The 9,995-nt window shown below is 40.6% G+C and overlaps 1 protein-coding gene and 1 long non-coding RNA gene across 3 annotated transcripts; both read left to right on the top strand.

Moving 5' to 3' along the window:
• The first annotated feature begins 22 nt into the window (after positions 1–22).
• LOC309524464 (protein PTHB1-like) lies at positions 23–6,150 on the top strand. Of its 2 annotated transcripts, none has more exons than XM_082242407.1 (5): positions 23–807; positions 2,822–2,945; positions 3,268–3,418; positions 4,452–4,516; positions 5,966–6,150. In XM_082242407.1, the coding sequence occupies exons 2-5, from the start codon at positions 2,834–2,836 to the stop codon at positions 6,133–6,135; spliced, it is 498 nt and encodes a 165-aa protein (XP_082098533.1). In that variant the 5' UTR covers positions 23–807; positions 2,822–2,833; the 3' UTR covers positions 6,136–6,150. The 2 variants fall into 2 exon arrangements, with proteins under 2 accessions (XP_082098533.1, XP_082098534.1); XM_082242408.1 differs by lacking the exon at positions 23–807 and adding an exon at positions 1,597–1,715.
• Positions 6,151–7,275: 1,125 nt separating this feature from the next.
• Positions 7,276–7,849, top strand: LOC309524462. Its single transcript, XR_014215936.1, has 2 exons — positions 7,276–7,370; positions 7,741–7,849. It is a non-coding gene; the product is annotated as an uncharacterized lncRNA (long non-coding RNA).
• The last annotated feature ends 2,146 nt before the right edge of the window (positions 7,850–9,995 follow it).

Below are 9,995 nucleotides of genomic sequence, written 5' to 3'. Positions count from 1 at the left end.
GAGCGGCCGTTGGCCCCACGCGCGCTCTCTCTTGACAGTTGAGGCGGGAGAAACCATTCCGACTTACGGGACGGGGGTGGTGGCCCTCTTTTCTCTCTCTCCTCCTCGAGACAAAACGTCGGCAATTAGGAGAGGAGGTTGCGGAGGGAGGTTGGTCCTTTTACGCCGCTAGGCGCGACAGGGGATGGAGACGGACGCTGGGCGCTTCCTCTCCTCCTAATAGTACAGTCCAACCGGAAGCTCGCCGAGACTACATCCCCCAGCATGCTCTGCGTCTCTTAGAACGCAGCTGCTGTAACGTTTCCGCTCTCCTCAGCGCCTTTCTCGGACGGCAGGAGGGGGCGGGGTCGGCGTTGGTTGCTGAGGCGCTATGACAACGGGAGCAAAAATGGCGGCGGGCAGGGCTGGCTAGGGAGTACCTGAGGCGTTCTTCCCCCGCGCGCCCCGTTTACCAACAGACACCCCCCATTCCTTCCTTGTAATAACAGCTTCTGCTTGGGGTAGTCCCCCCCTCCCGCTCCCCTATCCATCTCTCTCTCTCTTTATTTGCGTCTTTGCTTATCTCCCTCATGGGTCCCGTTAGCATCCTCCTGCCCCAAAGGTAGCGCCGCGAGAGGGTGCTTGTGACAAGGACGTCGGCGCCCTGTCTCGGCCCCCGTGACAGGCAAACGGCGCTCTTGCGGCCCGTGAGGGAGTCTCGGGATGAGGCGCTCGCCTTAATGCGCACCCGGCTCCCTGCTGTGGATCTGCGGGAGGAGGGCGCAGGTGGGGAGAAGAAAAGGGTTTCCCAATGTTGGGAATAGTCAGGTAAGTTAACGCCCTACATCCTTTCAAATGTGCTTGGAGGAGTGTTGTGTTTTCGTTACTGTTACGTATTTTGTGTTTTTATCTTGTGTGTCTATGCCGTGAACCAGACCTGAGATCTTCAGTTGAACAGCAATATACAAATTCAATGAATTTAATAATCAGTAAATAAAATGAGCACGATCTCATGTCTTGTACTGTGCAAAGTAGAAGATCTGCTGCTGGAGACATTGCACAGCCTTGCCCTTTGCACTTTTTCTCAGAGATGCCGCCAGTCTCACTTCCCAAGGTAGGAAGTGTGCATAAAAGGCTGCAGCCTTGCAACCCGTTCAGTGTGTCCAGGTGAGCTCACAAGTAACAGCGCATAGGACTACCTCCTTGAGGTTGCGGTTCTGTGTACACTTTCCTGCAAATCTGTCCCATGGAACTCGGTGCAAATTCTCAGTACAAATGCTTTGGGTTGGGCTGCAGGGATAAATAAGCATAATGGCAACAAAACTCATGCACGGGAAAGAAGATATACCTGTGTGTACTATTTCTACAACACCAGGGTCTAGGGAATACCTCTATGTGGTGGACATTGCTGTTTCACTCAGAATGTTCAGGCCATTAACTGAAAACTGAGCAATTTCCTAAAAGTTTTTTGCAATCTTTTGAAACAAGTGATACGTTCGCTGTATTTGCCTAGAGACATTTATTGTGCTTTAGAGATTTATGCAAAATGTTATCTCTCCCTACCTTAGATCTTTCCAGTGTGCAATAAGAGTACTGAAGAAGCTGGCAAATTGTGTTTTTAGCATGCATTGCTGTAAATACGTGCATTAATGTGTGTAACCTAGTGTTGCTAAGCTAAGGCAAGGATTACTAAATCTCTAGCCTCTTTTCCTTTACTGCGTTCCAGTTAACTGCAGGCAGGTATTAGTGCAACCTATTTGTGTCTGACTGGATTCAGTTCCTTAGCTTGTGTCATAAGGGCAATTCAAGGCGATTAAAGTAGAGGAATAAATGCCTGCCTGTATATTGCTTCATTCCTATTTCATCATTGCCATGATGCTCCTCTCCACTCCTACTCACTGTCAGCCAGTCAGCATCCCATGGCTCAGTCCTCATTGGATTGTCTGTGGGTTTGTCCCCACCCCATCTTTTATCGTAAAAATATTTTGTATTTCTGCAAACATTGGTGTTCTCTCAGTCTTACAGATTCCTCCCTCTCATGGATGTGTGACTTCATTTATGTACTATTTTGGCTACATAAGTAATGGCATTCACAGACTGAACACTGGAAATAAAGTGAATTGCAATTATTTATTATATAGCACCTACAAGTGTACATATGCTAAGCTGCAAAATAGCTGTGCACTTAAGCAGAACGCACACCTTTGGATAATATGTTGCTGATCTACCTTTCCAAATGCAGCCCTTTATATCATGTTGAGTCCTGTTCCAGAGTGGCCATCAACCTTCAGGAACAGCCTTGCAAGGCCACAGTGGGAAAGAGGGGCAGGAAAGTTCTATTGCATAAATTGAGCTTCATACATGGCCCTATGGATACTGTGATTAAAGAATGACATAGAAATATTAGCAGCTCCTGCTGGGCTTTTTCTGTTTGTTTGTCCCAGGTGATTTTGAAGGAAATTTTAATTGCACAAGATAGATTGTTCTACTAGTCTGTTTGAGAGATAAATATACATTATTATAGCTTATTCTACCTAACTGCAATGGTCACTGTTCCATGGACAGCACAGTGCCCATTGTTTGCTTTGATCATACTGTCATTAAACTTCTCATTTAATAAATAAGAATAAAGCAACTAGTTGTTAGCATTTAGTGGCGTATATTGTTAGTATGTGCTGTATGTGGCCATGATTTATAATTCCTTTACCCCGTGAATGCACACAGGCTTCTAATTCATGCCCCCTGCCTGGATCTATAGTGTATCTCAAATTGCTTTTGAAGCCCCTCTGGAATGTGAAATTAGTTTAATTTTACATCACCTTGTTTTCTCCCCTCTCACTAGGGCTGAAGGAGAATGTCTTTATTTAAAGCCCGTGACTGGTGGTCTACAGTGGTGGGCAACAAAGAAGAATTTGATCAAGGATGCTTATGTGTTGCAAATGTTGACAATAGCAGCAGTGGACAAGGTAAACGGACTAAAATTATTGTGAAACTCTACACAGAGGGTGCACTCCCAAGCATATTTAGTGGGAAACACTTTCTGTTAAGCTTAAAAAGGTTTAATTTTGAGGAGATGTGCTTAGAATTGATATTTAATTCTGGAACTCTAAATGCAACTTGATGCGGTCCGTGTTTACATGCAAGTTCCACAGACTTCAGTAGAGCTTATTCCCAAGGAAGCATACATTGCATTGCAACCTTAAAGTTCCATCCTGTGTAGGAATAATGAGTCACCACATTTTCAATTGTGTAAGCTTCACTTAGTAATTGAATATGTTTGTTTTTCAGATAAAATAATTGTGGGCAGTTATACAGGGTTCCTTAGAATCTACAATCCCCATCCTATAAAACCTGGAGATGCTGCGCAAGCTGAAGATTTGCTCTTGGAAGTGCAGTTACCTGAGCCAATACTTCAAGTGGAAGTAGGAAAATTTGTTTCGTAAGTAAACAGTCAGTGTTGCCGCTAATGATCTTATTAATTGGGAAACTCTGAGTGAGTTTATCATTGGAGTCAATTTACTCTCTAAGGATTGACCTGGTTTATTTTATGAAGTGCCTTGGGGTTAAATTGGAACAATTATATATATAGATTCAAAATATGGATTTTGGGACATTTGTGTGTTTTTTTTAGTTGTCCTTCTGTGGCATTTTCCCAATCCCCAAGGTCATTATATCTGAACCAAGTATAATACTTATCTTTTTAATTAATTATGGTATGTATTCAACTTTTGAGGCAAACTTCATAAAGCAGTTTAAATAGCTTTGTTACAAATAGGCTATCAAAGGCAGGCTACCAAAAAACAAAACTTTTTTTTTTTAAAAACTACATCCTCTTCTATGGTGCAAGATGGTTCTCAGGTAACCCAGTGGTGGTAGTTTAAAGATACTGAAGCTACTTCAACTGGAACACCAGGATCTAGATAAAGGGCAGCTGTCTGAAAAACCATGGCACTTAAAATTTCCAGATGCCCTCATCTGGAGGGCACTTTAAATATTAAAATAATTGATGACAATAATAAATAAGTGCTGAAGAAAGCATAATGTAATTAATATACACCAGTTTGCAAGCAAGCTCGCTCTTTTTTCAGTCTTTTCAAAGAATATTGCATGTTTGCCATTGGTGTCTACAACTGGGTACTTGTTTCAATACTGTAGATCTGTCCCTGGTGTCCTCTATCTTCTTGTAGAAAGGCAACTGTCTTGCATGCATATCATAAAAGGATAAGCGAGCATTTTATTCCTAATACTCGTGAAGACAATATATATTTTAAAAGTTTCTAATAATTTGACAGGCATAAACACGCATATACAAACATGTCAAAAATATAGAGTGTGAAAACTCTTTCATGTCTGCTAAATAGCACAGGTTCTTAAACAAAGTTTACTAGAATTGTTGATAGTTTATTAGCCTCAGAGTAATGTACTTTTCTTAACGGTTGACTCATATTTTCTATTCTTTTCTTCCTTTGCAGTGGTATAGAACTGTTACATCTGGCTGTATTACACCCTAAAAAATTGTGTGTATATGCTGTCTCAGGTAAAAAAGGGGGGCTCTTCAGATTATTGTGACAACTTTTTCTCTTTCTCTATTCTCTGTACAAGTAAAAAAAATGCATATTCTGATCTGCTAATACCAAGTTAATTTTGAAATTATAAAAAGGTGTATAGTATGGGATTGGTCCTCGCCCATTTTGTCTCTTTGTATCTATGCTACTGAAAAGTAACTTTTGTCAAATAAATACAAAGTAATAAAAACAAACTAGGTAAAAGCAATAGTTAAAATACATCAAAACACATTTAGAACCAGCAATTAAAATACGTACAGTTTGCTCTGACAGCAGCCCAGTGATCAGCATCCTATGCACACCATAGTTTTCCAGTGGCATGTCTGAAGTGATGAAAGGTATAATACCTAGAAAAGGGCCATAAATAGGATGGCCCAAGCTCACCAAGGAGTTTGGTTTAAAGACCTGAAAGAGAATATAACTGGAGAACATAATAGGGGAGTCCTGGCAATGAGGAATAAAGCTTGAGGATGTATTTGCTTAGTCCTTTTTTTTTTAACAGAACAGTAACTATGACAATGAATAGCATGCAAGTCGTTTTAAATGAACAACTAACCTGCTAGTAAATGGCAGTATTTTAGCGGTTCTGTAGGCTTCCAGGTTTGCTTTCCTTATTTGGCAGAGGCCAATGCCATAAGTAGCAAATATGTATCTTAACCACAAGAACTGCAGCACCAACAAGAAAGCTTAGTCTTGTGGAAGGCCGCAATATGTAAAAATGATAATAAAATATAAATTCATATCAGACAGCTGAGTTCCAAAATAATGAATATAGTACAGTAATAATATATGTTGAGGTTATATTTTCACCATGGGTATGCCAAATGGCTGGTAAACAGATGTGCTCTCCTGTCTTGACAGAGTGTAAAGGACATGTGGCGATAAGGGGTAGAAAAACAGAAAGAGGTTCCTTAACGTCAAAATGTTGGCATTGCAATTATATTGTCTGAGGGAAATGTATCTCACTTTGCTTAGGTCATTTGATATGTATATACGCTTTGACATGCCATCCTGTTAAATATTAGACAGGTGCTGTCTTTGCTGTCTTTTTGGCTTCTCCTGAAGAGCTTCCTTGTCCCAGAAGCCTCTTAAGTAAAGACCTTTCCCAGTCTGCATCTCTATTGAATTTGTTTTTATATATTTTAATTGTTATATTGTTTGTGTTTGCTGCCCTGGGCTCCTTTGGGAGCAACGGCAGGATATACATTTGATAATAAATCAAATAATAACTATAGCATTCTGGCTTGCTCCAAATATGACTTTTTTACAGTGTAAGGTATAACTCAATGGAATCTTGATCCTAACATAATTACCATTATAAAAACAATAGTCTACAATTGCAATATAACCACAGCACAATATCTACTTAACACAGGAATTGGAAAATCCTACATATATGATACCTTCTCTATATTTAATAGGAAGCCTGGGAAACATTGACCATGGGAACCAATATCAGCTAAAGCGTATGTACGAACACAATCTTCAGAGAACAGCCTGCAACATGACTTACGGGCCATTTGGAGGCATAAAAGGTAAATTCTATATTATTATTGGTCTACTTTATGCTATCTATAGAACTCATATGTAATTTTGGCAAAATGCAGATTCTTCCTGATTTTGACTGTTTTAGGAGGCAGAATCAAGGACATCTTATGACAAAGTGATTAACGCTGCAATCCTAACCCCACGTATCTGGGAGTAAGTCCCATTGAATTCAGCAGAACTTCTTTATGAATAGGCTTAGTTAGGATTGCACTGTGAATTATGAGACTAGTGCCTCCTTACTACGTACAAAGGATGATGCTGTTTGCCTATCTTGTGGTCATATTTCCTTAGAGGTAGAATTTTTTTTTTTATAACTACAGTGGTACCTCAGGTTACATACGCTTCAGGTTACATACGCTTCAGGTTACAGACTCCACTAACCCAGAAATAGTGCTTCAGGTTAAGAACTTTGCTTCATGAATAAACATTCACAATTTTTTTACTGATAAGAATAAGCTAAACAGTTGGAGGATCTATGCAACTCTGTAACATGCAGAAAATAGCATTATTGGAGAAACCAAAGACTGGAACTGAGGGAAGTCGGGGTTTTTATGGGGGGAGGAAAAATGGGGGGGGGAATAAGGATATGTTTTTGGAAAATATGTTTTGTTATAATTTTGAGTAAAATTTATTTTTAAAAAAAGAACTTTGCTTCAGGATGAGAACAGAAATCGTGCTCCAGCGGCGCGGCAGTAGCAGAAGGCCCCATTAGCTAAAGTGGTGTTTCAGGTTAAGAAGAGTTTCAGGTTAAGTACGGACCTCCGGAACGAATTACAGTGGTGCCTCGCAAGACGAAATTAATTCGTTCTGTGAGTTTTTTCGTCTTGCGAATTTTTCGTCTTGCGAAGCACCTCTTCAAGCAATGCACCCTGGGTATTAACGGTTTTAAGAAAAAGAAAACAAACTTGCAAGACATTTTCGTCTTGCGAAGCAAGCCCATTGGGAAATTCGTCTTGCGAAGCAACTCAAAAAACCCAAAACTCTTTCGTCTTGCGAGTTTTTCATCTTGCGAGGTACTACTGTAAGTACTTAACCCGAGGTATCACTGTATAAGAGCAGCCACATTTGCTAGAATATGTGAGAGTGAATCAGTTCTTCTGATACATTGTTAACATGTGAGGATGAGTGCACTAGCTCTGCCCCCTGCCATCATTCTCCACAAATTGTAAGGTGAGCTTCTAAAGTGGAGAGTCTCCTGTACTTGTTTTTTGGCCATAATATGATCCTTTCATGTTAATATTAGTTGTACAGCAAGAAGCCTGCTTTTGACTACATACAGTGGTGCCTCGCAAGACGAAATTAATTCGTTCCGCGAGTTTTTTCGTCTTGCAGTTCTTTTCGTCTTGCAGTTCTTTTCGTCTTGCGAAGCACGGTGTCGGAAATTTTTTGGAAAAGCTTCAAAAATCACCAAAGTTTTCAAAAACCTCAAAAAAGGCTACCACACCGCGTGCTATGAGTTGCTCCTCGAAGTCAAGTCGCAACTGTATTAACGGTTTTAAGAAAAAGGAAACAAACTTGCAAGACGTTTCTGTCTTGCAAAGCAAGCCCATAGGGAAAATTGTCTTGCGAAGCAACTCAACCAAAAACCATTTCGTTTTGCAAGTTTTCTGTCTTGCAAGGCATTCGTCTTGCGAGGTACCACTGTAAGGTAGAATATGAATTACAGTTTTACGTGATGTGCATTAACAAATTTAACCACTAGAGGTCTCTGATGTGTTTCAGCCAGAATTGAAATGAAATAAAAATGTTTAAAAATATATTATAGCCCCTTGTTTCAGTCATAGGCAATGAATGTACAGGAAAGTGCACATCTCCTTGTGAACAGTGCCAGAATAATCAGGACTGGTTCAGGAGTTCATAGTTGGCATGTTAGTGTCTCAATTAGTGTCAGGACCAACACATGTGGCAGGACGCACATTGAATCTGGTTTTCTGTACAGAGTTTGTGAATGGATGATCTGTGGGTGAGCTAGAAATGTCTCAGTTGGCCTAATCAGTTTTGACTCTACGGCTGAGCATAAGCTGCACAGGGATGGAAGATCAATTAATATGGTCCATCTCAGGAGGCATATGGATTAAGATTATTTTCTGAGATCTTTTGATGATTCCCTGCTAACTTGGTCAGCAGCCCTGTCCCATTAGGTCCTGCTGAAGTCCTGGTCTCCACCTGGAATGAGGGGATGGCCTAATCTATCAATATGATCACTTTATGTGTTTATACAATTTTTTATACAATATAATAAAAACCTCTAAGCAGTTTACATAAAAAATACAGCAGCAGTCAATAAAATGTCTTAAACTGGATAAAAAGAAAACATAACTTCATATCACAAACAAAACTGAGCAGCATACCTTATATATAAACTAACAATCATAGTAAACATGTATTTTTAATGACTGTTTAAAGGTAATTTCTGCCTCTATCTCATGAATAACCCAAGGGACAACATTCCAGAGTGTGGATGCTGTCACCCAGCGGGTCTCCTCACATCTTAAACATTGCCTTGGTCTGTACTGGGGGAGGCAATCTGCCAGGTATCTTGGTCTCAGGTTGTCCACGGCTGTAAAGTTCAACGACGATACAGTGAACTTCGCTTGGTAGTTAGAACCCCTTGCAGATCTTTCAACACTTGCCACAACATGCGGAATGCCGGGCAGCCTTGCTGCTTAATTTTGCCTTAGTTGTAGCTTCCATACCTGGTAAAAGTGTTCTACTCATGCAGTTCATTATGGTGGTCTAATCATGAGGTTAGCAATGTATGGACCACTGTGGCAAAGCTATCCTTGTTCAAGAATGGTTGTAGCTGTTGCACAAACTAAAGTTGATATTAAGTACTCAGAGCCACTGAGGTCCCCTGTGCGGTCTGTCAGGAGAGGCCATGTCGTCCCTGGACCATTTCCTGGACGCAGTAGTGAAACTGATGAGGAGAAACAAGCTGAGGTTGAATCCTGGCAAGACAGAGGCATTGTAGGGGAGTGGTTCCCGTGTCTAAGAAATTTGACAGTTGCCGAACTTGGATGGAGTTGCACTCCATCTGAAGGAGCAGCTTCAGAATTTGTGGGTGCTTCTGGATCCAGCTCTGTCACTGGAAGCTCAGGTAGCATAATAAATAATACACAATAAAACAAAACAAAAAGGAAAGCCAATAACCCCCTCCCCCAAACATGTCATAAAAGTTGCCTCTCCTTTTGTTACGGCAATGCTGTAACCATTCGCTTTCTTATCTTGCAACTGAGGCTTAATGCCAAAATCAAGAATTTTGGAGAATAGAAAAACCAGCTCTGTGCTGTTGTACATTCTCAGTATAACATCTGGTGTAAATAACTAGGTTGTAAGTACATTACAAAGATTAGTTAAACCAATTCCTTGTGCTCTGCCAGCATATTCATACAGGACCTGTACTCTAGCTATGCAGACTTCATTTCTTATGGCTAGGTATTCCTTTAGTCTTAATTAGTGATTAATTTGCTTTTATAATATACGTTACACTCGATACGGGTTTCGTTGCACCAGCTATAGGATTTAATGTGATGAAAATAATTTGTCAAGCAACACCACAGTGGAGATCTTTAGTATGAATGATTCATACTGGTGATTTGTCATCATTGAGTGGACTTAAAACTTGCTAAATTTGTGTCGGGCAGTAGCTCTATCACATGTTGATTTTTTAATATGAAACGATGATCCACGGCAAGTTCATAGTAAAATGTTACGGTGGATCAGCCAATTGTGAGAATCAATCAAATATCTTTGGCAACTCCATGCTAAAGGTCCGCATCAGATGATGCATATAAAATAGCAGGCAAAGCATGGTATACGAGGTACAGCTGAATGTGTCAGGGCTCTGTTCTCCCCTTAATCTGCCCATTGCCATGGCACATTGTAACAAGGGGACAAGCTGGG

Source organism: Podarcis vaucheri (assembly GCF_965113315.1).
Source record: "Podarcis vaucheri genome assembly, contig: HAP1_SCAFFOLD_248, whole genome shotgun sequence".
Classification (NCBI taxonomy): Eukaryota; Metazoa; Chordata; class Lepidosauria; order Squamata; family Lacertidae; genus Podarcis; species Podarcis vaucheri.
The sequence above is the reverse complement of the archived record's forward strand: the minus strand, read 5'-3'. Positions and strand labels throughout refer to the sequence as shown.

Coding starts and splice junctions, on each gene's coding strand:
- LOC309524464 (XM_082242407.1), top strand. CDS start 2,834: ATGTCTTTATTTAAAGCCCGTGACTGGTGGTCTACAGTGGTGGGCAAC. Junction 3,419..4,451: donor GAAGTAGGAAAATTTGTTTC/GTAAGTAAACAG, acceptor CTTCCTTTGCAG/TGGTATAGAACTGTTACATC. Junction 4,517..5,965: donor GTGTGTATATGCTGTCTCAG/GTAAAAAAGGGG, acceptor TATATTTAATAG/GAAGCCTGGGAAACATTGAC.